Source organism: Drosophila persimilis, unplaced genomic scaffold (genome assembly GCF_003286085.1).
Source record: "Drosophila persimilis strain 14011-0111.01,24,50 unplaced genomic scaffold, DperRS2 tig00000520-arrow-pilon, whole genome shotgun sequence".
Classification (NCBI taxonomy): Eukaryota; Metazoa; Arthropoda; class Insecta; order Diptera; family Drosophilidae; genus Drosophila; species Drosophila persimilis.
The window spans coordinates 1,888,375-1,914,844 of NW_020825317.1; the positions used below are offsets into that span (position 1 = coordinate 1,888,375).

Genomic DNA, 26,470 nt, shown 5'->3' on the forward strand with positions numbered 1-26,470 from the left:
ACAGATGACGGGTCGGCTTGTTACAACTGCAAACTCTGAGGGGGAAAAGGTGGCTCGGGTTTATGGCTTTCCCTGAATCCGAGGCGGCTGTGCTTCATGCCCTAGGGTACGGGTACAGGGGGTCACGAGAAAACCGGCACCCGCCGTAACTGTCCAATCCGGTGGAAGTGCGCCTATGCTCTCCCCGTGAGGGCGGCTGGCAACAGGTCCTGGTACGGTCATGTCTCTGCCAGGATGATGCATGGCCGATAATATGCGGACTCTGTATACCTGCCGACCTCCAGTTTAAATGAGGACGCAGCCAAGGCTCCAAACAAGCGGCAACGCTCAGCGGAAGACTCCTCCACGCAAGTACAACAGGCCAAGAGGACGAAAGCCCAGAGAAACCGCTCGTTTGCCGAAGTGGCGAGGCGAAAAGCCCTCATTGGAGTCCTAGAAAGGGGCTCCAAAGATCGGCAGATTCCTCGAGACAAATGGCAGGGAGAGGAGTTGGAGGAGAATGGACGACCACCGCACAAGTGTGAGGGCGCACAAGAGTGAAAGCCAGCGTCTGCCAAGATTCTCGCTCGGTGGCCCTCTACACGAAGGCGGTCGCATCGCTCAACAAGGTGTACCCAGGAGCCAAGCTGGAGGCCGTTTAATTGGAGGACATCCCTAGCAAACCAAGGGCCAGAGCATGAGTATCAGCCAAGCCTGCAGAGCCGGAAAAGATTCTCCGGATTCTGCAGGTCTGCAATCCCCACCTTCCTACAGCTGATTGAAAGGTGGCCAAGGTAGAGGAGAGCAATAAACAGAGGCCACAAGTCATCCTCGTTTTGAACGAGGAGTCGGTAAGACTTCTCCATGATACGAAGGGTACTGTGAACTATGGCTACAAAGAGGCAGTCATAGTCCCATAGAAATCCGACTCTAAGGGAGACCCGACCCGGAGACCGTTGGCTACGTGTCCGACGAGAGCGACCTTACAAGGGGTTAAAAGCTCATAGGGGTCGGGGAGGAGCTGGACTCTTCGGAAGGCGACCATGATAACACAATGGTGGAGGTGATCCTCAGGAATGTCGCTGATAATCCTGCAGATAAACCTCCACCATGGCAAGGCAGCATGAGCTGCTCTCTTGCTCCAGGATCACTGGATCCTCGGAAACAGGGTCTCCTGTCTGAGGACTCCTGACTATAAACTATACGTAGCTGACACCGCAGGAGAAACTCGCACCTGCATCCTTGCAAAAAGCGCTCACAGGGGATCTGTGTTCCACGTACCACGGTCATGGACTGTCAAAGGGTAAGCACTGACACAAGCGAAAGGGGCGAGCACCTCTACAGTTATTTACTGAACACTCAGATGGTCTTATTAAATCGGGGAAGTGATCCTACCTTTATTATTAAAAACCGCAAGGAGACCCTGGCCCTCACACTTGCCTCTCATGAGATACAAGGGTACATTATATCCTGAAGGGTCCTGGAAGAACACTCCTTCTCGGACCACAGGTACGTGGAAACTGTATTCCCTTTTTCACTACCGAGACCAGTTCAATTCCGGAACCTCAGGCGGACAAACTCGGTACTCAGACCACCTCGGTCGTGTTCTCCGTGTGACTCCACCTGAGGAGCAGATTTCCAGGGAGGCCACGACTCATCTCTTTAAAAAGTTTACCGACCTGCAGTGAGGCCGTCGATAAATCCTGCCCCTCTGGCAAGAGCAGAGGCCGGAAGAAACCTCAATGGTGGACTCCAAAACGGGAGAACTCGGAAAGCCTCCCGGAGACTCTTAAACAAAGCTAAGGCTATGAACGTTGAGCGGAACTTGGCCGAATACAACATAGTAGCCTTCCTCGACATAGAAGGCGCCTTCAGCACCATCCTCCCGACTATCATGACGGGTGCACTGACGGACCTGGGGGTTGATTCCCGGACGGTGAGCATAATCGATCAGATGCTACAATGCGGTACGGTTAAGGCATCACTGGGAACGTCAACGTCCATCATATTTGTCAGTAGAGATACACCGCTGCGAAGTCCTCTCGCCCTCCTATGGAATGTGGCAGTGAACGAACTGCTGTGGGAGATAGAGGGGGTTGGGTGTCACGTGGTGGCGTATGTGGACGATGTTCCTATAGCATTCTCCGGTAAATTTTCGCAGGCGTTGTGTGAGTGCTTGAAAAGTACTCTCATGAAGATGGGCAAAATGGGCAGATAACTGCGGACTAGGTGTTAATCCGTCTAAAACGGAACTTGTGCTTTTCACTAGGAAGTAAAAAGTTCCGGCAGTGACTCCCCCAAAACTCTGTGGGGAATCGCTAGCCCTTAGCAACAATGCCAAGTATCTTGGCCTAATCCTCGACAGAAAGCATGACTGGAAACTGAGCATAGACGATAAAGCAAAGAAGGCCACAGTGGCCGTCTATACTTGCAGAAAAACCATCGGCATAAAATGGGGAATGACCCCTTCGGTTGCTTTACACCGCCATCATACGATCAATCATACTCTATAGAATGGTGGTATGAAAAAATGAGACTCGAGTCAATCGGTGTAACGCAAAAGCTCTGTAAAAAATACTCTGTTGACAGAATCATGTATAAATAAATATGAGCCCGTAAAAAGCCTTACGAAAGTAGGCTTGAATGTTCCGAAATGGGTATATTTTGAATGGAGAATATTTAAACAAACAATAACAAAATTTCAGTCACCTAAGCTGATTTTTGCGTTGTTATGAATATAAATAACAGCCTAAATACTACTGCAGCATATCTCATATCCATTTAGGAACTCGATATTCTCTCGCAAGAGAACCACCAAATGGGGTATAGGGAGCCAACAAGAATGTCTAGAGCTAGAACGGCGAATGTTATAACTTTGCATTACGAGGCATTAAGGTGTAACAAGTTAGCACAACACCATGACTGAAAGTTATTGATATCGGATTGCAAGCGAGAATGCAATGAAATGTCCTTATACTGGACACACAGTTTAACATCATCCGCAGGCAGGTCATTAATAAAGAGTGTGAAAAGTAAGGGGCCTAGATGGCTAATGGCTAATTTAATTAATGCTATGGGGAAGATTGTTCCATAAGCGGATAGCAATGATGAAGAGCTGCCTATTCGAGTAAAATGTTTACATTCGAGGGCATAAATAATTGATAGTTCTTTGTGATGTATCAGGGGTAAGTTTGAATTATAGGTAAATCGGTGCTTGGGTGGTCAGAAATCTATCCATGAGGGCAAATATTTTACAAGTCAGGTGTGAAACATGGTCAAAACGACATAAATTTTTAGACGCTGAAAGCTGACACAACAGACCATATGAACACTGGATGTTTGGATCCTTTATAATATGCTTACTCCATGACTGATTGCTACTGAAGGTTATCCCCAGATTAGCTGCATGGTCTTCATAGAATTTGGGTGTATGGCCTATGTATTTATTCACGAGATTGTTTGTATCAATCAGTTGTTTAGAAGTTACAATAAATTTCGATTTTTTAGAATTTATTCCCAAGCCATTCTCTTTTGCCAAGCATTTAGTTAGACGTATTGACACATTTATTTCATTAACAGGATTACTTTCATAAATTTGGACGTCATCGGCATATAAATATACTTCACATTCTAAGAAGATACTAGGAATATCATTAACATATGTATATGGAAAACAATAAAGGGCCTGGTACTGATCCCTACGCTAAAAGTAGAATCATACGCACCAGATACTACTGCCTGCAATCTATTTGTTAGATACGACTTAACGAAATTGACCTCAGGTCCTTGAGAAGTGGAATAAGTTCGTCAGTTTTGTGCAAAGAATATAATGATTAAATGAGTCGAAAGTCTTACTGTGGTCGATAAGTGTTTGAAACCTAACCCAGTTCCTTTCGAGTTGCTGTCGAATATCTTCTACAATATCCGTTTAGTTTAGTAGAAAGCTGTTAGTCAGAATGTTTTCAATTCAACAGAACGGAAGTATTGTAATGGGTCTAAACTTTAGACTCTAAAGTCACTGATAGGGTTCCGCTTTTTTCTATACAGTCGGAAACATACAGTCGAATATACATAAGTGATGAGGGACAAAATCTTGGGAAGTAACATATTTAAAAATTTCGGGTTAATTTTATCGAGGCCTTCAGCACTAGACTTCACCTTAAGTATACACGCAAGGACATCACATTGATTGACACACACAAAGCTAAAACTATTATCACAGAGTGGAATGGTATTCCGGTACGTGTTACTTGTCGCATCAGGTACATCAATTATCGAACACTTTTTATTAAGTTCTTTAAGGTTTCTATTGAGAATTTATCGTATTATCTCTATTGGTGTCTTTTAAATTCAATAAAATACCTGTCGCGGATGTACGAGTTTTCCATGTGTTTTGTTTACTATATCATATCACTCACATAAATCACTTCATATTTCCTTAACAAACTATGTTGGCTTTTAAGAGAGACTTTGATGAAAAACTTTTTTTCTAATCCTTCTAATACAAGGACATGGTAAAGGAAAAAATGGCTATAAAAATACCAAAATATTCAGAAAAAGCGAGCTTTTGCTTATTTGAATAAGTTTTGAGATCAAAGTAAATTAAATTTGATACCAATTGGTTGAATTAGCTAAGTCTAAATCGATTTAAAAAAAAACGAGGGGGAACGTTGTGAGTAGCTGCGGACACCGCAACTCTAAAGTTATACCCGGTACTAAGTCATTATGGCTCTCCTCCGGCAGACGCCGCGAATATTAAACGACACGACAAAGAGTGCGTGCGAGAGAGACAGAAAATCAGTCTGAGCGTGACGTCGGGCGATGAGTTTTTAGTTTTCTCGAATCTGCAATATTGTAGATGCAACAGATTTTCGTCCTTTGAAATTTTGAGATATACGTTTTATAGTGAGATCTAACAGGAGTGCGGATACTAAATTTGGTTACTCTAGCGTTAATAGTCTCTGAGATTTGTGGATGCCCAGATTTTCGTCCTTTGCGGGGGCGGAAGGGGGTGTGGCGAAATTGTGAGACCAAACGGTCAAGGTCCGATATCACAGGAGTGTGGATGCCAAATTTGGTTGCTCTGGCTCTCATAGGTTCTGAGATCCTTGAACTCACATTTTTCAATTGGCAAAACCGACCATGAAACCTGTGTGTTAGAGAGAGATGAGCGAGAAAGAATGAATTGTTTTCTTGATTCTGGCTATAATAACTATACGATCTGGTTTAGATTTTGCACTCTAGAAGATATAGTCATCCTATAGGATTCTGCGTTTTCAGTTATTTTTGTATCTTTGAAATTGTGGATGCCACAGATTTTCGCCCTTTGTGGAGGCGGAAGTGGGCGTGGCAAAGTTTTGAAATATACTTGTAGCAGTGACATATCACAGATGTCCGGATATATAATGTCGTTGCTCTAGCTCTTATAGTATTTGAGCAGACGGACAGACAGACATGGCTCAATCGACTCGACTATTTATGCGTATGGGGTACTTTATGGGGTCGGAAACGATTCCTTCTGGACGTTACACATATCCACTTTTACCACAAATCTAATATACCCCAATACTCATTTTGAGTATCGGGTATAAAAACGGTTCCTTTGATATAAGTAAAAGTATGTCATAAATAATATAATATTACTAACAATGACCTAGCTATTAAAAATAAAAGAGAAGTAGGTAAGTGCTTAAGAGCGAAAGCTATTTGAGACACCTGTTGTTGTTGAAGAGAGGGAGTGGAGATGCTCGGCAGACTCGTTAGCTGGTGCGATCGACAAAAGCTCATCCATGCATTTATGGTTCTTCATTCGCATGGCCTCTATAAATAATTGGTAGTTATCCCTTAAAAGCTGTCCACTCACATAGATAACAGAGTCTGAGTCGAACCCGGTATACCAAAATTGTTCTAAGGAGATTGATCTTCTCCCGGACGCTTTCTATTATAACGATAATTACGGTATCGACATCAGAGCATTCTGTTTGTCGGGCCATGAATACGTCATGAATTCTTGTTGGTGGTTCAGCTAGAGCTTGAAGCTAGGCTTGTTACACAGAGCTCTCACGTTTTCTCCCTCCACATAGGTAGCGCCGTGGATTCGTAGCTACGCGTGCTCGTTGCGATGTGTTCGGCCGCCAGGCTCGCCTCGATCAACCAACTCTTGCTCCAAGCTTATAACTCTTGCACCCATACGCTTGCCCTCACCACAGATCGAATCCGGATCCGGATCCGATTCCGGACGTGGGACGCAATTTGAATGGTCTGCTCTTGGAATTGATCCTTAAGCAGCTCAAGCAACTGTGGCGATGGGGCGTCGGAGAGGAGCTCAGTAGATGTCCCAGTGTTGGGGAGACATTTTTTTGCAGTGTGTTTATTTTTTGTTCTCTTTTATCGTTTGGTTCGTTTTAGTATGGTTAAGCTATCGCGCTTCCAAGTGTTATGTTACTGTGTTTATGTGAGTGTGCTGCGGTTTGAAGACTATGTTCTATGGTTGGTTAAGCAATACGAGTATAGATGAAGTGCTTTTTTCGTGATAATTAGTTAATTATTTGCAGCTTCAAGTCTACCACAGAGAGGATATACAGGAGATTTTTTTATTTTTTTGATAGAATAAATTGCTAGCGAGCCTTGGACGATACAGGCACAGTGATTGAAGAAATACACATATACATATATTTATTGCTGAGCTAACGATTTCATAGAAGGAATTGACTATTGCGTAGAAACTCGAACTACAGAACCCACCAGTCGACCTGGGAGAGTTGAAGATTCAAACCAATGGTTTATTAAGACATTAGTTTTTAAAATCACTTCTTACGGATTGGTGTCATTTAATTGGTACTGATACTGGATCGGACACAATCAACAGATATCGAGCAAAAGGGATGGTATGCGTCTTCCGGAAAAGACGTCGGATTACCTCGGGCAGTCGGCACAAAAGCGCTAACGAGGTGACAAAAGCTACATAGGTCCAGAAGTCTGTTGCATCACAAGGCAGCAAAGAAAGAAACATCAGCTTCAGACCAAGGAGAAATATAAGAGCAGTTCAAAGAGATATGTATGTAGATGCCGGCTCAATGCGGACTTTGACTGCAATAAATTAAATTCCATGGAACGAAAATGTTCTAATCGGAGACGAAAGAACCCTGACTAAAGGGTTCAGTTAACGCGATAGCCTCGAAATCACAAGTGACACTATTTGAGACACTGTATTTCAGACAAGTTTCCAAATGGACTGTGCGCGTCCGGACTTTTCCTTGCAAGTTCAATACACATGGACATACAACCATGCACAAAACTTTGGGGGGGTGTCATCTGGCAGTCAATTATGACTTTTGCGAAAATGTCATCAATAGCATCTCACATATAGTACTTCTCACCATAAACCCAATTTGTTTGCGTTAAAAAAACTTTTTACTGTTACGTTACATCTGTACGCACATTTTAACACAAATTTTCCGAAAAACGCATGAAACTGTGTAATTTTAATATTAACATTTAATTAATAGTAACATTTGCATTCCAAATTTTACATCTGTTGAAAATGTCTGTTCTTCTGGTCGACTAATTTTAACGATTATAACATCATTTTGTAGCTTTGGGATTAAAGTTACAAATGTAAATTTCATTGTAACACAAACAATTTTTTTTTTGCAAGCAAAAATGTCCGGAAAAATGAAATGAAAACAAGATAAATACATTTTTTCTTTTATTTATTAATTAAACTTCACAAATAATACATTACAAAGTGAATAACAACATAAATTATAAGTTTTATCCTTGTTTTAAAGTGTTAAAACTTATGATCACTCCATTAATTACTTGAATTTGACACTTTTCGCGCTGTTAAACATCGCAGGTGTGTTCAAAATGTTATTTATATTGAAGAAATCACATTCAGTAACCGCTTCTATGGTAATTTTTGATTCTAAATGATTACAAAACAAAACAACAAAATCTGAGACTCATTTCACGACACATTCATGAGACATCATTTTGGTTGTTAAGCCAATACCATCAACACAACTTGTGGGAAGTTTTCAATACAATTTTTCTGTTTTTGAGCCTTGCTTAACTATATCTAAACACAAAACGCTATTGATGAAAAATACTGTTACGTTTCAATTAAAATTCGTCTCAAAAAAGACACAAATGTTTTATTTAAAAAGGAGGCTAAAAATATTAAAAAAAAAGAGCAAGAAGTTTTGTTTTGAATGCCATACATTTTGTATAAAAAAAAACTTTTAATAATTTGGGACTGTTACGTTATACTACAAATTGCGGAGGAATTCCTTTTCATTAAAAAGACAGGCAACTTTTTTTTTACTTCCAAGTAACCTTATTCGCTCGAAAATATTGATGAGCAATAAAAAAGCTATTTTCATTTAATATTACAAACCTGTTTGTCACTTGACAAGTTTTTCTTCACTTTCACTCATCGCGATGCAACGACCAAAACAAGCTGGCATATGTATTGTATGCGTAAACCTTTTACAAAATTTCTATTTAAACGAAAAACAACTCATTTTTAGAAGGCGGCGTTCACGGTGCGATTGATGGATCCATGCAGAGTTAAGGACTTCGCCAGAATACGAACTTAAATGGTTATGTAGCCACGACTCAAAGTAATTATCGTCTATATCCGAAGACAGGCATACAAATACAAGGTTTAGTTGGGGGTCGGATTCGCTTGCCAGCGTGCCGCCATTCTGCAGGAACAAAACTTTGCTCAGTTCGTCGCCATTTGGATCATAGAAGTAGGCATGCAAGTCACGGAATATGTTTCGTGTGGCCTGGCCCAGCAACTTGTCTTCGAAGGCATTGATTTCGGACTGTGACACATGGTCGACGGCAAGCTCCTCCTTACCGATGTCCTGTAGTAATTCGAGCAGTTCATCAACGCTCGCAAAGTCCTTTGTATAGCTGTCTCCTAATTTGTCAAACCATTCGGCCAAATCATCCTGTAGTGGCTCGGTGGCCGAAAGCAAATCTTTTGGACGTAGCTCAAGCTCTTGCTGCTGACAGACGCGTATCAGCCACTCCATGCGCACAATATCGCTGGTGCATGGTTGCTGCTGCATTAGTCGCTTTACCAGGAACGTCTGATCTCCTGCTATACAGAAGCATTTCGGGTCGTTGGGCAGCGGATTCTCCACAATGCAGCCACCATTCTTGGCTGCCAATTCTTGCAGTTTGTGCTTGCTCTGGCCTGGCGCACCACTCAAGATGCAGAAACTAAGGCCTTCGAAAAGTTTTGTGCAGCTAGAACTCGTCCCGACATCGTAGCGCTTCTCGTATATGGCCAGACCTAGACGCCTGCGCTCTGCGGGCGTCATGCGTAGACGTTTTCGTTTCGTGGTCAAATCATCCAAACACAGGTGACGCTTGTTCAGTTTCTTGATCGGACCAGAGCCCTGGAAAGAAAAATTAGATAAAGTGACTAGATATGATAACCATACTTATGTACTTGGCCCTTTACCTCACACAGCTGGTTAAACTCCTGTAGCGTCATGCATTCATTCCAGGCCTTATCGTCGCGCTTCAGTTCGATGCGTGGAAAGTGCAAAGCTTTGGGCGTATAGAAGGCACTATTGGGTGTCAAATCCGCCGCCTTAACCTGCAAGATAATCGAATTGTGTGGATCGATCCACAGATCCGGGGAGCCAATCTTTTCGTTAGCCATGTAATGGTACCATAGTGGCGGCGGCTCCTTGGTGGTATCGTGCCAGTGTGGCCTCAGCGTATGATTCAGCACCACTGCTTGTCTCGTATTATTGGTAACGCAACCAATGCTGTAAACCTCATGACGACTGTCGCTATTAGCCATTGGCTGGAGAACGCCTAGTAGAAACGAATCGATAAATGTGCGCTTGCGATTATAAAAGCCTCCAATGATGAGAACATCGAATTCGGTTATGAGACCCTTGATGTACTGTTGATTTTAAACAAAACAAGATATAATATACTCTGCATACGAAAGGAGGAAGGAGGAAATATGGCATGTGGTGGACTCACATCTGCCTTATCCTTGTACCATCCCCCGCCGACTCGAACTCCCGGCTGGTAGATGGAGCTCTGCTTTTTTAGAACAATGCCTTCGGCATTGGAGTCAAGGGCTTGCTGGAAGAGTTTGTTGAATTCCTCGATTGAGCCAATCTTGGTACCGCGCATCAGCTGCAGCACTCCTTGCTGTTCGCCGATCAACTTTTGGAGCTTGTAGGATCGCTGGATGTATGTCAAATCGAGCAGACTCTGGCCATTGAAGTACAGTAGATCGTAGACCACAAAACAAGGCCGCCAGCTTCGATCGGGCTTTAGATTTTTTACATCCGTGTTCTCGCCCTTTTCGCGATACCTCTTTTGGTTGGTGTCCCAAACCATCATCTCGCCATCGAGGATGATCGTCTGTAGGCCGAGCGGCAACAGACCACGCAATTGTGGCGTCAACGTTCCCCGGCTATAGCTTTCGCCAAAATTGTTAGAATAGTCCACTCCGTTTCGGGAAAGGTACATGAATCGACCGCGATCAATATGCAGCTGGAAACGCTCGCCATCCATTTTGGTCTCCAGATAGAGAACGTCGGATTGCATAAGCTCCTGAATGTCGCCGGGAAAACGCTCGCAAAGCATGGGACGGATCTGATGGAAGGGCCTTATGACTGCGTTCAGATTAACAGTTGATGGGTGGCTGTTGCCTGTGATCTTCGTGTCGCTGACTTCCAGGTCAGATACCTTATCGGCAACTAAATTACAGACGTGACTTAGATCTGAGCAGCGCTGGTAAATGTCCTTAGCATTCGGATGCAGAACTCCGAAAATGCGCTGCTCCCCTATGCCCAATCCCAGGGACTTTAGGAGAATTCGGATTAGCCACTTCTGCTCCCTGGCCGAGGCTTGTTCTGTGAAACGTATCAGTTCCTGTTCCTTAACTGTGCGGAACACGAATAATGCATTTTAGCGCCCGCATATAGGCAAACAAGGGCACCCGGCCATTTTCCCACACCCACCTGATGTATCTTCATTGGCAATTGTATCTAGCATTTCGTGGATGGCGTTGAGACGCAGATCGCTTGGCGGATTAAAGCAACGGGACACAAGTACGGCATAGACCACATCTCCGTAGTCCCGAAACGAGGAGCCAGTACGATGCTGCAGCATTATGGCATCGCGAGCTGCAGTTGGTAAAAGTTAGCAATAATATTCTAAAACTGATTTTCTGACGTGACCACCCACAATCCCTGGTTAGCTGGAGCACTCTGGTGTAGAGACGGCCCAGAGCTGTTATTTGCAGGCCATAGTTGTCCCTTCTAGTGTCTGCACTGGGCAACAGGAGACGCAGGACCGAGTGGAAGCTGCTGGAGCCATTCTCACTCTGCTCGTCCGTTAAGCCAGCCGCCTGGCGAAATGCCTCCCGATGTCGGCAGAACGACTCATAGTAGCTTCTCAGCACATCCTCTTTGTCTTGAACTTTCTTTGCCGCCTTGACCTTTTCGAACAGCTCGCAGACATCACGAAACTTTACGGTTGTGGCTATATCCATTGTGTCAGAATAGAAGCAAAATATTTATTTCACCATCAACCGCACAGCTGTGCGTATTGGTAACAGTGTGACCGCGTATTTATCGTTAAAATATACCGTCCGACCCTCAGAAATAAACCAAAATATACCGTCTCATTTTAAAAATATACCGTTAGAAACAGTTTTTATTAATAAATAATATTATTAATAACAAAACCGACGGTCGCGGACGAGCGTACCCTTTTGATATACAAAAAAGAAAGAAAAAGAAAGAAAATAAAAATTTTGCGCCCTTTTTTTTGTGGTTCGATACAACTTTGTTAACCTATGTTTAGTACAAAAGATGAGGTTCATCGAATTTTAGTTTTCATAATGATAGAAATAAAAATGGGTCGCGAGCGTACGCGAAATAGAAGTCGACTTTGGCTTAATCTAATAAAACGAAAAAATCTGCGAAACGGAATGGAATACTCGAAAACGATTAATTTATTTTTAAAAAGGATTTATGTAGATTTCTTTCGATAGTAATAATAATAATAAACGTTACTCTTTGGACGTTTTACACGCTGGAACGTTAACATTGCAGCAACTCCGTGTGGAAGTTGGGTTGGCCTTGATTGCTTGCAATTTGCTGGGATATCTCTCGAGTTGTTTCCTGGTGCTCATCCTGTAATTTCAGCTACTCCTTTTTGACTTCAAGCTTTTCCCGAACAATTTCCAGAAGATTTTCCAGTTTAATCTGTTTTGGTGCAGCGTCTTGGTTGCAGAAAGAATACTAGAGCTTCGGTTGGATCTGTCCTGGTCGACATTAACGGAATTCTTGCAGGCTCTCCGAAAATCCACAATGTTAACATACCAAATACTCATAAAAAGAGTTTCCATCTCCGTACTCCACTTCAACCTGCGTGTATTTGTTTCTTCAATGGCTCCAAAATAATAAAGTACAAAGAAACAACATATATATTGAAATCGTCACCACCAGTTTCTGTTCTCTCCATTTTGCATTGTTTCTGGTGTATTTTTGTCATTTGGCCTTAAACTCTGTTTCGAGCAAAATCGATGGAAAATTTTGCTGCTTTTAGGCTTTACCGTTACTTTTAGCTGTAAGAAACTAGACTTGAAGCGGGAGTAGCTGTAAAAAAAGAGAGTCAGCCTTACATTACAGATTAAACTATGAAACACCACATTTACCTTGTAAACCAAACCGACTTTTTCGAATAGATTTGGAGCTCTACAATTTTTTAATGATATTCTATTTTTTACGGTTTGGTATTTTCCAAAAATTTTTACTTTGATAAGTCGTGAAAAGTAAAAAAAATGTTTCATGTGTTTTAATTTTTTTTTGTATACGTAAGGTTAAGCTGCAGCCGGTTGACCAAATCTTCAAATGTCGCATTTTGCCGTTAAATTCCGTTACGTTCCTTCGCAAAAAAACATTTTAAAGTTCAAAACTGTTGAAAATACAAAAGTGTGGTATTTTTTCTCGAGTTTTAAAAGTCAATATATGTAAATAGAACGCAAAAATTATTAATTTTTAATTTTAAAGATTAATGTTTCCCAGACGGTAAGCATATGGGACAAAAGCTTTGGTTTGATTTACAGATGCACTTATCAGCTTTTCAGAGTTGCACAGTTCACTATAACCAGTCTTAAGATACTTAAGCTATGTGAAAAAAGAAGCACAATCTGAACAACAAAAAAATCAGTTAACATGTAACAGAAAAAGTCGTTTGGTTTACAGCGGAAAAAAGTTAAATTTTGTTGTCTTTTGTTATTGAAGAAAACCGTAAAAAATCAGAAATTAAAAATCATGGCGGCAATGCAGAGGTTTTTCAAAAATAAAGAATCATTTTTTCTAGGTTATAATATTAAAAAAAATCGTTTTTCACAGTCCCTGGTTATTACAGATATTAAAAAAATGTACACCTATCGAATATGGCAGTCGATAGTTCTGCATCTCTAACAAACGCGGGAGATTGTTTTTAGTTTACTTTATTTGCATTCATTGCTTGGCAATTTGTATAATCTCTTTAGCGAAACGCGTCAACTCAAAACCACTTTAACTGCAGTCCTACGAACCAATTAGTTATTTGAAAATGAGTAAAAAGACAACGCGATCAGCAAAACCAAAGCCAGATCCAGACGCAAATATAGATACGGCTGCGCAAAAGTCGACCGTGGCTGGATTAAAGAAAGTGCTCTACATATCCGAAAAGATACTACCGGATGATAATCAGCTGCTTCGCTTGGATCGCTTCTACCATCCTGGCAAGGGAAAAGATGCATTGTTTCTAACAAACCCAGATGGCCAAATTATGGAGCTGCTGGAATATGCGGAGCCGCGACGCAGCTGGCTAATCAACAGCGAGATATGCGCCAATGGCAGAGTCTATATGACCATACCCATGGATACAACACTGCTGGCGATACACCACTTGAGGAAACACTGTGCGCAGAGTAAGTATGTCTAGATTTGGCAGATCGCCTTCCATCGCAATTATTTTTACTTTTCATCTAAACCCAACCAGGAGCAATGTCGCTGGATAATATTGCTGTACACGAAGCCAGCACGAGTCGCTTCCTAACGCAGTTCATTGACTCCAACGGTCTTAAGTGTGTGGCCGATGCTAAGACGTCTGGAGACTTGACCTTCTACAAATACAATCAGGAGCGGACGCTCGCCTGGCTGGCCCTCAAGACACGACATGTGGCAGAGATTCTGAAACAAAAGCAGATCCACTGCGGCCACAGTGCTCAATCACAGAACTTTGTTCGAAGCGAAAAGCTGTCAGACAATGTTGTCAACGAGATGGACTATGGACGTATGGCCTGTGACATTGTTGGCCGCTACCTGGATTCCGACCTGCACGATCAACTGATCGGCTATCTACATATACCTAGCGAGATTCAGGCTATAGTTGAGGAGAAAACCGCAGCTCAGAAGCGAAAGTCACAGGTGGGACTGGAGGGCAGCAACAGCAAAAAAATTAAACTGAATAGCCATGACAGCGATGCCGCATCCAAGCTGAAGCTCAGTGGTTTGCTGGACAGCAAAAACGGTAAGGATTGTATAACGTCCCCACCCACTATGGAACCGCTTAAGGAGCGTAGCATGACGGCCAAAGAGAAGGCTCTGGCGAAAGGAGCGAAAGGTACCAAGAGCATTGCATCCTTCTTCAAAGTTAATTAGACGTTTCTCTTTAGACTTTAGATTAAATGTATCTTTTTCATATTTAAATTTTTTAAATATGCTTCATAAACTTGATTATACTTGGACTTGTTTGAGACGGGCATTAGTTAGGTTCTTGGTAAGCACTAGGCGAAAAAAAGGCGTAACTCGGCATTCCGACTACAGCAAAAAATCAAACTTTCTATCATGAGTCGAAAAGGGATAGCACTCATACCCGTTACTTAGTCCGTAATCTGCAGTAGCCGGCATCTAGCTCGGAACCGGTGCCGCACTAGCCACCTAGCCATTCTCACCTCGCTGGTGACAGATCGACTACCGAGAATGTATTTCATCGGAGAATTTAGCAAATGCATGTCCTAGGGCGAAACCATCCCTGGCTCCCGTTCGTTTACCGGTAGCTAGATGCTAACGCCAGTAGCTAATTCCCAAATAACTACTGGTAGTCCATCTGGAACTAGTTATAATAAATAAATAAAAATTAATTTTGCTTTTGTACTTTTTTCCATTAGCACACGTACAATAGAATATCTCGTTTCACTTACCATTTTGTTGAATATTACATGGCATGGCATCGGTAAAAACCTGCTAAGTCCGCTCTGTAATGTAACTCTTTTTCTCTGTTTCTTCATAATTCCACGGGCTTATGGTTATTTGGCGACTTCGAAAACAAGTCGATGCGGCTCCATATTTCGTATCTGTTCAGACTGGTCGTCGTTCGCTTCCCGCGTAACTAGTAGCAGAACTATTACATTATAGTCGACGAAGACATGGTAGAGGTTCGCTTCCCGCGTAATTAGTTGCACGGAACTAGTTCGAGATGGTCAATTGACCGCTTTGATTCCACAGGGCTATGTTACTGATACAGTATACATGCATACATAGAGACTTGGTTTTGGAGCCGATTAATGCCACATGCTCTCTCTCTGTCTTTTTCGTTTCGCAACAGGGAGTTGGTGTTGGTTAATGCGTGATGGTGGGGGAGGGGGCGAGCGAGCGGGACCGATAGTAATGTTCTTATGTTAATTCTGACACTCCGTTATCCCCATTTCACCTACTGACCATCCTTTTTTAAGTGAGGTTTTGGCGGTGGAACTTTGGTGATATAGGCTGCGTTCAACTACAGATGAAAGACCCCTTTATGCTTCTTCTAAACGAGAATGAATGAAGAAATGTATCATATGTAACTGAGTTTGCGGGCCAGTTGTTTGGCGATGACTTGACTGTTCAAAAGGATTATGCGTTGGTTTTCGGTGCATTCTATGTTTTCTATACAGGCAGAAAAAAGCCTATTTTAAATATTAAGTCCGAACCAGAACTTCTGTGGTATCCTCTCTGATAAAATTTTTAAGAAGGGAAGACAGTTTGGGAAAGCCAGCTAAGTAAAAGTACAGCGATAATGGGCAAATATCAATTCATCCATTGTTAAACCACTAGGTGATTCCATGCCATCCCGTCTTAATTCAGTTATAATAAACAATAAAACGATAGTAATTACTAAAGATTGCTAATTCAACATTAATTAAAACAAAAAATGCATAAAAAAATATTTTTTTCGACTTTCAAGTTAAGTTTATTTTTACATTTAACGGAAATGTTGTACCATTTTTGGATTTTATTTCGTTACATTTACATTTAACATTACCACCCGCAGCTCCGATGTTTACAACTCAGCTCACAAATGTCTAGAATTTTCTTTTAAGGTCTTAACATATATGTATGTATGTTACATATGTAATTCTTTGGGAGAGAAAATGAGAGGCAAATGTTTTTCTTCGTTCTGGCTATAATAATGATCTGATCTGATCTGATCCAGATTCTGCAATCTGGTAGATATAGTCATATAGATAGAGATATTACAAATTTGGATGGCACAGATATTTGTTAGTCTAAATTTTGAAAGAAACTTGCAACAGTGTGAAATTACAGTCTGCATATAGAATTTAGTTTCTCTAGCTTTTATAGTCTATCCTATCTTGGTGCTTATCAAGAGCAATGGACAGACAGATGGTGAATGGGTTATCCAGGTAGGATACTGAAAAAAGATATTCTGCAAAGTTTTTGCTTGGGGAGGTATCTCCATCTCGAGGTCCTGTTTTGTACGACGATAGCGACGATGAACTCACAGATACAGGGCGTTTCTTATTAGACTCATTTCTTATAAACAAACGAACTCTTGCTTCATATAAAAGAACGTATTTCCATGTTGGTCCTGGTTCTATTTTCCAGTGGCTTAAAACTTAAATTCCTTGTTTCTAAAATAATTGTCTTTCACATAAGCCTCTGATCTTCTATTCATTCTGTACATACATATGTAAGTCTTCACACATATTGAACAGAATCAACAAATAATAAATTTATACAAATTTGTTGTATGATTTAATTTTACGCTCCTTTGAAAAAGTGGTTAAACAGCTGTTGCCAGAGGGTTGCCACGCTGGGCGACAATTGTATTGCCTGACGAAAGGAGCTGGCTCTGTTGGAATCCTATTACAGTGTTAGTGCTACCGTTTGCTGTCCGTTTGTTCAGTTTTAGGATTCTCGCTCCCACGTTGGATGTTCGTTCGGTCCGGAAAACTGTAAATTCCACTGATGCTCCTGCTCTAAATCTCGCTCTCGCTCGCTGTCTCTGTCTCTGTCCCAGCTCCTGCTTCTGTTATTGTGTATGCCTCGAGGATGAGGCGCGGGAGATTTCCAGGGAACCAACAATTGCAATGAAGTACATATAGCTATTAATTTTTTTTTGTGCTGACAAACATCGTAATTTGCCAATGATTTCCCAAAAAAAGTGACGAGATTGAAATAATTAAATCTAGAGACTGGGAACATATGTACATATGTGTATGTGCACACATATGTATATGAATAATACAAGTGGCGTCACACGAAGAGAAAATTTTCTTGGCGTCGTTAAGCTACATACATATGTACATACAGATGTACATAGAATGTATTTGCGTTTGGGTATGCCTAAGGTTGTGTGCATATGTATATAATAGCCAATAAACAGTATATATATTTGTATGTATGTATGTACATATGTATGTATGGACATAAGTAGATACATTTGTATCATTCACAGAATACCAGACCAGAAAAAACCAGAAAAATAGTAAAGTAAAACAAAACGCAGAGCACAAAAGCATGCAACGGTAAATTGCATTGTTGTCTGTCAAGGACAAAACAAATCGCCCTGCTATGTAGCACCGCGCGTGTACATGTGTCTGTGCGAGATAGTGTGTGTACGGTTGCGCGCGTGTGTGTGTGTGTGTGTGCATTGAGCAAGGCATCAGCAGCGACAAAATAAAACAAAAACAACAAGAACATAATGTGACACAAATATCAGCAGCAGAGAAGCAGCAGCAGCAGCAGCACCAGAGAGAAAGCAGAAACGAAAGCAAAACAAAGGAACAAATCACACACGAGGCTGAACGGAGAACGGAGGCTGCCACCAACCACCAACCACCACCTACCACCTATCTCCATCATCCTCCCTTCTCCTCCCCTTCGCATTGAGCGGACATTTGGCGCCAGTCCGGGCAGCGAAAGAGCTGGGAGTACCATGTGGCTTTACGCTTCGCTGCTCTCCTCCTCCTCCTCATATGCATCCTCATGCCCGTTGTTGGTGCTGAAGTTGGTCCTCTTGGCGGTGGGCCTGCTCCCCCTGCATGTAAGTTGTTAACTGCCGTAATGTTGCACGGACTTCATTTGTATTCTAATACTACTTAATACAATATGATCACAAAATATGTGCATTGTACATACATTCTATACATATGTATGTATGTATGTACATATATGTATTATTCTGATTATCATTTATGCATGCTGTAAATGTATGTATGTTCAGGTGTAAATACATATGTATGTATGTACATATGTACATCATGTTTGAATGCTTTACTTCCTAGAAGGACAAACACTTAGGCCCCAACTACACTGCAGGTCAACCTGCAGCTGAGAACACTATGTACTACATGCACTACATGTACATATGTATGTACATACAAGAGGAGATGTCTTTTTGTTCATGGAATTTCAACGGCGATATTGACAATGATATTTTCATAACCGTTCATACCTTTCTGCTTTTGTTTTAGCTTTAGCTTTTGCGTTTGCTTTTGCTTTTGCTTTGTTCGTTTTTCTATTTTACAGCTCCATCCGTTCACCTTGTCTCGACAGAAAACTAATTTCTATAATTTACAGGTGACGGCTCGGTTTTTGTGCGAAGGCGGACACATCTGTTCACTGCCCCGCGACTGCTGCACCCAGGGCTGTTGTCCCGCCTACCAGGGCGGACCCCGACCATTGCCCCCGCCCTCGGAGCACGTCCTTAATCTCTTCTTCATCAGCCACTGGTTCTTCTGGTAAGTCCTGCGACGCCCGTTACCTGCAGCTTGCTCTGTTGCTGCTCCTGCTGCTGCTGCTCCTGCTCCTGCTCCTGCTCCCATGAGGCCTGTGCACATGGCCTCGCTGTGTGGAGTGTAATTTTTTGTTGTTTGGTGCGGGCGTTGGGGTGAGAGGGGGTTTTGTTCTGGCCGATTGGCATTGTGTGGCATGCGAGTTATTATTATTATTGGCAGCAACGTCGACGGTGCCCAGTGCCGGCTTGCGTCAAGTCAAGTCGAGAGGCTTATGCAAGACAGCAGGCCCACTCCCCCTCCCCAGAGAGAAGGAGGTACGGAAATGGCAATGCCAACTAATGAGACACACAACACTCTGCTCTCTGTGTGCTGATGCAACCTAATTCGGACCCCGCTGGGCCACAGCGAGCTCTTTTGCTCACATAATCCAATCTCGAGTCGCCAAAAAGACAGCCAGAGGCCCTTAAAAATTTAGTTGGAATTCGATAATAGCCGTTGCATGACACGGGCACGGACACGGGCACGGCCATGGGCTTCTTCATCCAGTCGCGCCAGCTGCAGACTGAGCAGTGAGCAGAGGATAGCCTAGCGGAGCATTCAACAGGGACGGAACCATGCCCAATCCGTATTGCTGATTGCTGATATATCGTTGCAGGTGCGTCGTGGTCGCCATCATCTTGGCCATACTCTGTGCGTACTCGTTGTGGAAGAAGCGCCGCACTCTGTGTGGCTGGGGCTTCAACGAGCATCACACCCAGTCCGAGGGCGACTCGGCCGGATCCTGCTATGCCCCTCCGCAGTACAGTCGCTGTAATTCGTTCCACCACCCGCCTCCACCATATACAGAGGTGAGTCAAGCTTCGTCTGAAAATAACCGTATGATGTGCAATACATCTCGATTGGATTACTTCTTGCAGGTCACGTCCAAGCCGGATCTCTATCCTCTGGTATTCACCTGCAACAGCGACAACGGCAAGGGCAACGGCAACGGCAGCTCCAGTTACCTCATGGTCCAGTACTTCCGGAACTACATTGTGCGTCCGGCTGGCTCGTTGAGCGCCGCCAGCACTGTGGACTCGCTCAGCTCCAGCTTCATCTGCAATGCAAACGAGGCGAACACCATGGTTCCGCCGCCATATTCCCGGGCAGCCAGTCCGGAGCTGGGCCTCCACCACTACCTGGCGCATGCCCATGGTCATGGCACCCGCAATGCGGATCATCCGGGAGCACTACAGCTGCCGCTGGGGCCGCCACCGCTTACCGCAGCCCACCAGTATGGTCTGCCACGCTCTGCATCCCAGTTGGTGGAGTCGGATATGTACCTGCCACGTCAGACAGGGGCTATTCAATCCCAGTCCCGGGCACATGCTCAAGCGCAGGCCCAAGCCCAGGCCCAACATTATGCTACGGTGGCCCTGGGCAGTGGCACTGGCGGTGGTGGAGCGGCCATGTACAGTACGCGGCTGCATGGCTCACACGAGGAGGGAGTCAGTGGCCTGGTCAGTGGTACCGGGGCTGGTGTGGGCTACCTACAGTCGCAGAGCGACCAGCACTTCCGCTATATGGCCAACAGCAGCAGCAGCCTCAGTGATATCTTCGTGAACAACAGCTGTGTGGCAGGCCTAGGTGGAGCAGTTGGCGCAGGAATGGCCCACGGAGGAGGCCCCAGCATTGACAGTGTAGCCGCCACACAGGCTGCTTCCCTGTGCAGCCTGGCAGTCGGAGGCGGTGGCGGCACACCGGTGATCTTCAGCAATGGCTGCATCCAACCTAATCCCCTTCACAGCCTGGAGAATTGCTGCCAGCACTCCAGCATGCCAGTCGGAATGGGGGACCGGGACCCCACCTCAGGTCTGGGGCCAGTTGGCACTGCCAGCACGGCGTCGGGAGTGAGTAGTCTGGCCAACATCGGGACACCGGTCTCACCGCCACAGGCCACCAGTCCAACCGGGGAGGTACGCGAGATTCTCGACCAGATTCGACAATTGCAGGCGGGCGTCAGCTACGAACATCTCCTGTTGAGCGGGACGGGAACGGGAGCGAAGCCACGGCTACAGCACACGCTATCCACACCCTCATCTTCGCAGGCCCCGCAGCCCACAGCGATGACGACCTCTGCCTCGGGCTCCAGTGCAGTCTACGCTTCCGCCTCTGGAAAGAGTAAAAAGTTATTTGGCTCGAACAAGGCGCCGCCACCTCCCAATAAGGCCTTGTATATACCGATGGCCGCCATGGGACCAGGAATGGGAATGTCGACTGGAACAGCACAGCGCTGTTTGCTGAAGAGCCCCGTCAGCAGCGTGGTCAGTGGTGCCAGTTTCTTTGTGAACCGAGGGCGCGTGGCCCGCAAGGGCTGGATCACGCGCTCGGCACCCACTACGCCGGGAAGCGCCTTGCCTCCCAATCGGCTGGGCGACGATAGCCCGCTGTTGCTCAACGAGCACGATGAGGATACCATTGACGATGACAACGAGGACTTAGACATTGAGACGGAGACGGAGACAGAAGCTGAGGCCCAAGATCATCGACGACTGGCGCATCGTCAGCCGCATCGCCACCATCGACATGGGCAGCGTCGGCGGAATGGGCAGATTGAATAATATTAAGCAAGGGCAGAAGATCAGAGTCAGTTTGTAGATTTTGTTGTAGCTCAAGATTCGGTTCTCCCTAGTATTAAGCTTTTATACGATTCGGGTTCGGGTTCGGATTCAGATACTGATGTTGAATCTCATTCGGTATCTGAGTGGGGAAAGCGCTTAGTGAATTTTCCGGCACTGGCGGCTTGAGGTTGAAACACGCTTTTAGTCTGAAAACCGTTCAAAATGCGGTGGGAAACCAGTAAGGATGGATTCCAGTAATGAGTCCCGAAATTAGGTGCGTTACACATAGGTAAGGATCTTTAAACATCGATAATTTATGACGAAACATACGATCGTCTGCAAGTTTCTCAGAAAATGGTATTTTTTCAATAAAAAAAAAATATTTTTCAACAAACCGAATACTTATATACTTATATGTTCAAATAATGTCTTCGAATTCAAGTGTCTTTCGTTTTACAACAAATCCTCAATTTATTCAAAGCTAAGAAATAACAAAAACTAATTTTTTATTAATTTATATATATTTTAAAATGCTGAAATGTTGAACTGCGAAAAATTGCACAAAAGATTTAAACGGATCTAGTAGGTACATTCTAGCTCTCGGATTGAACCAATCCCAAAGAAAGAACAAAAATTGATCGCCTACAAAAGTTTTGTAATTACATTTTAAGAGCTCGTTCAAATCGAACACAAACAAAAAGAAAAAAGAACAAGCCGAAAAACGAAGAGAGACACATATTGTACTAATAGGGGACTGCTTGAAGAAATAATTATATTCTAAATGCTTTGAGATATGTATGTACATATGTATTTATGTAAAACTGTGTAGGCATTCGGTTGGATATTAAAGAGAAAGATAATAACAAAACCAAAAATAAATAAACACTAAGCGAACAAGATCTGGGGCGCAGGGGAATCGTTTGAGTGCAGCAGTGCCTTTTCAGTTAAATAAACTACAAGCAAGCGAAGGATCGTAGGATCTTAGGATCGTAGGATGATGAAAAATCAAAAATAAAATACAGAAGATAATATGATTGTTGAGAAGCAGAGAAACGAATCTACAGACATAGAACAATCCAATGGACAAGGCAATATTTAAAAATCTGCTTAAGCATTAGATACTATATACATTACAATATGCATAACACTACATAGAAGTAGATTAAGGGGAATTTTACAGTCCATTGTCATTTGGCACTTCAGTTTCCTTCGGCGGTTTCGTTCGGGTCTCTTTTATCAATCGTTTGACTAGCTTATTACTCATAAATCCAGTTTCATTGTATGTATGTATGTACATACGTACATACACATATATACATATATACATAATTAATGCATAATTCTCCAAAAGCAAGTGAATTGTTGTAAAGCAAACGAAAACAAACCATTTTAAGGAAACTATACAAAAATGAAAAATAATACAATAAACAAAGGAATTCCAAAAAAAAACAAAGTCTGTTAATATCGGGACAAATGATATTTTAAAAAGTCATACCTGATTCGGGCTCAAGTCTTATAGAAAGTAAATATTGTTTAATCTGGAAGATGCAATTGTGCGAGTAGTTATATATAAAGGGATATATTTACTGCTGGACTTATCCTCTTACAAGGTTCTAGCTCTGCGCTTCGTCAGATCCGACCCCATTCGAAGCTCTCATTTTATCAAATTGAATTTGATAAGAATCGGACCACCAGCGACTATATCAAGGACAAAACCTGTACAATACAGGTTTGAACAGATAGCCAAGCTGCCATTTATGCATGTACATACATATGTATGAATTTCTATGTGGATAGTCAATAGGTGGATAAGTGAATAGATGGATAGCCAGGTGGCCAGGTGGTCAGTTGGCCGCTTTCGGCAATCTCTAAAGCAGATAAGACACGATCAGAGGCTGCCAAAGAGTACATAAAGTCGGATTGAACTTTGAATCGGTTAGATTTCCAGAGCCCAACAGAAAATAAAATTAAAACGAGGGGGAACGTTGTGAGTTGCTGCGGACACCGCAACTCTACAGTTATACCCGATACTAAGTCAGTATGGCTCTCCTCCGGCAGATGGCGCTAATATTAAGCGACACGACAAAGAGTGTGTGCGAGAGAGACAGAAAATGAGTTTGAGCGTGACGTCGGGCGCTGCGTAGCCAGTGCAAATTGGTTTGTTCCTTTTGGCTATAAAAATGACCTGATCTGATCCAAATTCAGCAACCGGATAGATATGGTCATTCTCTATTATTCTGCGTTTTTAGTTTTCTCGAATCTGCAATATTGTGGATGCAACAGATTTTCGTCCTTTGTGGGGGCGGATGGGGGTGGGGCGAAATTCTGAGATATACGTTTTATAGTGACATCTTAAAGGAGTGTGTGTACCAAATTTGGTTACTCTAGCCTTAATAGTCTCTGAGATTTGTGGTTGCCCCAGATTTTCGTCCTTTGCGGGGGCGGAAGGGGGTGTGGCGAAATTTGGACATGAAACGGTCAAGGTCCGATATCACAGGAGTGTGGATACCAAATTTGGTTGCTCTAGCTCTTATGGGTTCTGAGATCCTTGAACTCATATTTTGCAATTGGCAAAACCGACCATGAAACCTGTGTGTTAGAGTGAGACAGAGCGAGAAAGAATGAAATTGTTATCGTGATTCTGGCTATAATAATTATACGATCTGGTTCAGATTTTGCACTCTGTAAGATATAGTCATCTTCTACGATTCTGCGTTTTTAGTTTTCTCGTATCTTTAAAATTGTGGATGCCACAGATTTTCGCCCTTTGTGGGGGCGGAAGTGGGCGGGGCAAAGTTTTGAAATATTTTTGTAGCAGCGACATATTACAGAAGTCTGGATCCAAAACATCGTTGCTCTAGCTCTTATAGTCTTTGAGCATTAGGCGCTGAAGGGGACGGACAGACGGACAGACGGACGGACGGACAGACGGACAGACAGACATGGCTCAATCGACTCGGCTATTGATGCTGATCAAGAATATATATACTTTATGGGGTCGGAAACGATTCCTTCTGGACGTTACACACATCCACTTTCACCACAAATCTAATATACCCCAATACTCATTTTGAGTATCGGGTATAAAAAAAGAAGCCTAATCTTATGACAATATTAATGCTTGGCAATAATCTGCCTTCGAATGCGAAACAAAACCGAAAACCCGATAAGCATTGCTGATTTCTAAATTTGTACGTATGCCAATCAGCTCGCACTAGGCCCCCGGCCCCCATCCCATGCTCGAATAACGATAGAGAGTGCTAAAGAACTAGCTGATCGGGTCAGGCAGATCGACGGAATGACCTTCCCCTTCCCCCCAGGTGTCAGAAAGCAGGGGCAAATTGTAATAACCTAGAAGTCGAACCTGCATACATGGATGTGGATACATAAGTATGTGTGCACAGGTGCATGGGCGTGCCAAGAGGCAGCGGCGAGCGAAGGAACCTCTCCAAATGTAGCGCACAGCTAGAGCGATTCTTCAAAAACTGAACTGCTTCCCCGACTACTTGGACGGAGATTCAGTTAAAGACTAGACCAACAGCACAATGGAGGCCCTACTGGAGTGCTGGACTCAGGCTGGGGAGTTTATGCAGGACCGCTGGCTGTCGCTGCTCGACGTGATAGGCGAGGATCCTTGGCGGCTGTGGGTGCTGGGCAGCACTGTGACGATATTCTCCGTCTACTGGGTGTATGCGACTCTGTTTACCATTATGGATATTACGAATCGACCGCGGTTCATACGCAAATACAAGATCCAACCGGGTCAGAACGAGCCCGTTGATCTGACCAAGCTTTGGCGTGCCATCAAGGTGGTGCTTTTTAACCTGACGGTCGTCAATCTGTTGGCCTCGTGGGTGGTATTCGAACTGATCTACAAGAACAATAACAGTCTGAATGTACGGGAGCTGCCCACGTTCACGCGGTCGGTGCGAGATCTGGTGGTGTTCGTGGTGCTAGAGGAGATCATGTTCTACTATGTCCATCGTCTGATGCACCACAAAGCGATCTACAAGTATGTGCACAAGAAGCATCACGAGTGGACGGCCCCGATAGCGGCGATCACGCTGTATGCCCACCCCGTGGAGCATGTACTGGCCAACCTTCTCCCGGTGGCACTCTCAATAGCGCTGCTGGGCACCCACGTCGCCTTGGCCTGGATGATCTTTGCCTTGGCCATTATCAACTCGATGAGCGATCATACCGGATACAGCTTCCCCTGGTCGGGGGGGTCCGTCCGCTTCCACGACTATCACCATGCCAAGTAAGTTTTCGGTTGGCTTTGATTTTGAGATCTCTCACATCTTCCATATACACAGATTCAACTATAATTATGGTGTGATCGGTTTGCTGGACAAATTGCACGGGACATATCGTGCAACGCCGGAACAGAAACCGCCCATGCGGGGCAGTGGCAAAACAGTCAAGAGGAAACTAAAATAACTACAATTCGGTCTAACACATTTTCAATCATTTTTATTTACTTGTAAATACATTCAAATTTTCAGTGCTGCCAAACGGCAAATGTATGCATTAAGACCCAAGTTCGTTGTCGGGCTGTGGTTACTGAGCAGAATAGTTGGTATTTTGTGCGAAAAATTCTATGCCACTATAATGGTGACGTGACTTGTTGGGGAGTTTCAGGGGCCAACAAAACAAAATACACATATGTATGTACATATCTTTGCTAAGTTCAATTATTTCTGACAGTCTTTGGCGATGAAAAACGATAACCCATGTTACGTGGTACGAGTCACGACTACTTTTGAAATGTTGATAAAACTGCTACTTAAAAGTACCCGTGACAAGTAACAGGTTTTGGTAA

The 26,470-nt window shown here is 43.5% G+C and overlaps 4 protein-coding genes across 6 annotated transcripts; 3 read left to right on the top strand and 1 right to left on the bottom strand.

Moving 5' to 3' along the window:
- Positions 1-8,172: 8,172 nt before the first annotated feature.
- LOC6602687 (DNA ligase 4) lies at positions 8,173-11,526 on the bottom strand. Its single transcript, XM_002027661.2, has 5 exons — positions 11,212-11,526; positions 10,986-11,150; positions 9,994-10,907; positions 9,458-9,910; positions 8,173-9,392 (listed from the first exon to the last, which is right to left on the bottom strand). The coding sequence occupies exons 1-5, from the start codon at positions 11,516-11,518 to the stop codon at positions 8,481-8,483; spliced, it is 2,751 nt and encodes a 916-aa protein (XP_002027697.1). The 5' UTR covers positions 11,519-11,526; the 3' UTR covers positions 8,173-8,480.
- Positions 11,527-13,520: 1,994 nt separating this feature from the next.
- LOC6602658 (ribonuclease H2 subunit B) lies at positions 13,521-17,899 on the top strand. 2 transcript variants are annotated; one of them, XM_026990167.1, is made up of 3 exons: positions 13,521-13,954; positions 14,026-14,556; positions 17,767-17,899. In XM_026990167.1, the coding sequence occupies exons 1-3, from the start codon at positions 13,594-13,596 to the stop codon at positions 17,838-17,840; spliced, it is 966 nt and encodes a 321-aa protein (XP_026845968.1). In that variant the 5' UTR covers positions 13,521-13,593; the 3' UTR covers positions 17,841-17,899. The 2 variants fall into 2 exon arrangements, with proteins under 2 accessions (XP_026845968.1, XP_002027698.1); XM_002027662.2 differs by lacking the exon at positions 17,767-17,899 and having other exon boundaries at positions 13,524-13,954; positions 14,026-15,184.
- A 203-nt stretch (positions 17,900-18,102) lies between these two features.
- On the top strand, positions 18,103-22,042 carry LOC6602659. Of its 2 annotated transcripts, XM_026990165.1 has the most exons (4): positions 18,103-18,354; positions 18,891-19,051; positions 19,704-19,896; positions 19,966-22,042. In XM_026990165.1, exons 1-4 carry the CDS (start codon positions 18,247-18,249, stop codon positions 21,646-21,648), a joined length of 2,145 nt encoding a protein of 714 aa, XP_026845966.1. In that variant the 5' UTR covers positions 18,103-18,246; the 3' UTR covers positions 21,649-22,042. The 2 variants fall into 2 exon arrangements, with proteins under 2 accessions (XP_026845966.1, XP_026845967.1); XM_026990166.1 differs by lacking the exons at positions 18,103-18,354; positions 18,891-19,051 and adding an exon at positions 19,534-19,617.
- A 3,151-nt stretch (positions 22,043-25,193) lies between these two features.
- On the top strand, positions 25,194-26,306 carry LOC6602660 (fatty acid hydroxylase domain-containing protein 2). Its single transcript, XM_002027664.2, has 2 exons — positions 25,194-25,909; positions 25,965-26,306. The coding sequence occupies exons 1-2, from the start codon at positions 25,194-25,196 to the stop codon at positions 26,086-26,088; spliced, it is 840 nt and encodes a 279-aa protein (XP_002027700.1). The 3' UTR covers positions 26,089-26,306.
- Positions 26,307-26,470: the final 164 nt, after the last annotated feature.

Coding starts and splice junctions, on each gene's coding strand:
- LOC6602687 (XM_002027661.2), bottom strand. CDS start 11,518: ATGGATATAGCCACAACCGTAAAGTTTCGTGATGTCTGCGAGCTGTTC. Junction 11,151..11,211: donor GCTCCAGCTAACCAGGGATT/GTGGGTGGTCAC, acceptor TACCAACTGCAG/CTCGCGATGCCATAATGCTG. Junction 9,393..9,457: donor AGTTTAACCAGCTGTGTGAG/GTAAAGGGCCAA, acceptor TTTTCTTTCCAG/GGCTCTGGTCCGATCAAGAA.
- LOC6602658 (XM_002027662.2), top strand. CDS start 13,594: ATGAGTAAAAAGACAACGCGATCAGCAAAACCAAAGCCAGATCCAGAC. Junction 13,955..14,025: donor GAGGAAACACTGTGCGCAGA/GTAAGTATGTCT, acceptor AAACCCAACCAG/GAGCAATGTCGCTGGATAAT.
- LOC6602659 (XM_026990165.1), top strand. CDS start 18,247: ATGTGGCTTTACGCTTCGCTGCTCTCCTCCTCCTCCTCATATGCATCC. Junction 18,355..18,890: donor TGGGCCTGCTCCCCCTGCAT/GTAAGTTGTTAA, acceptor TATAATTTACAG/GTGACGGCTCGGTTTTTGTG. Junction 19,052..19,703: donor ATCAGCCACTGGTTCTTCTG/GTAAGTCCTGCG, acceptor ATATCGTTGCAG/GTGCGTCGTGGTCGCCATCA.
- LOC6602660 (XM_002027664.2), top strand. CDS start 25,194: ATGGAGGCCCTACTGGAGTGCTGGACTCAGGCTGGGGAGTTTATGCAG. Junction 25,910..25,964: donor CACGACTATCACCATGCCAA/GTAAGTTTTCGG, acceptor CCATATACACAG/ATTCAACTATAATTATGGTG.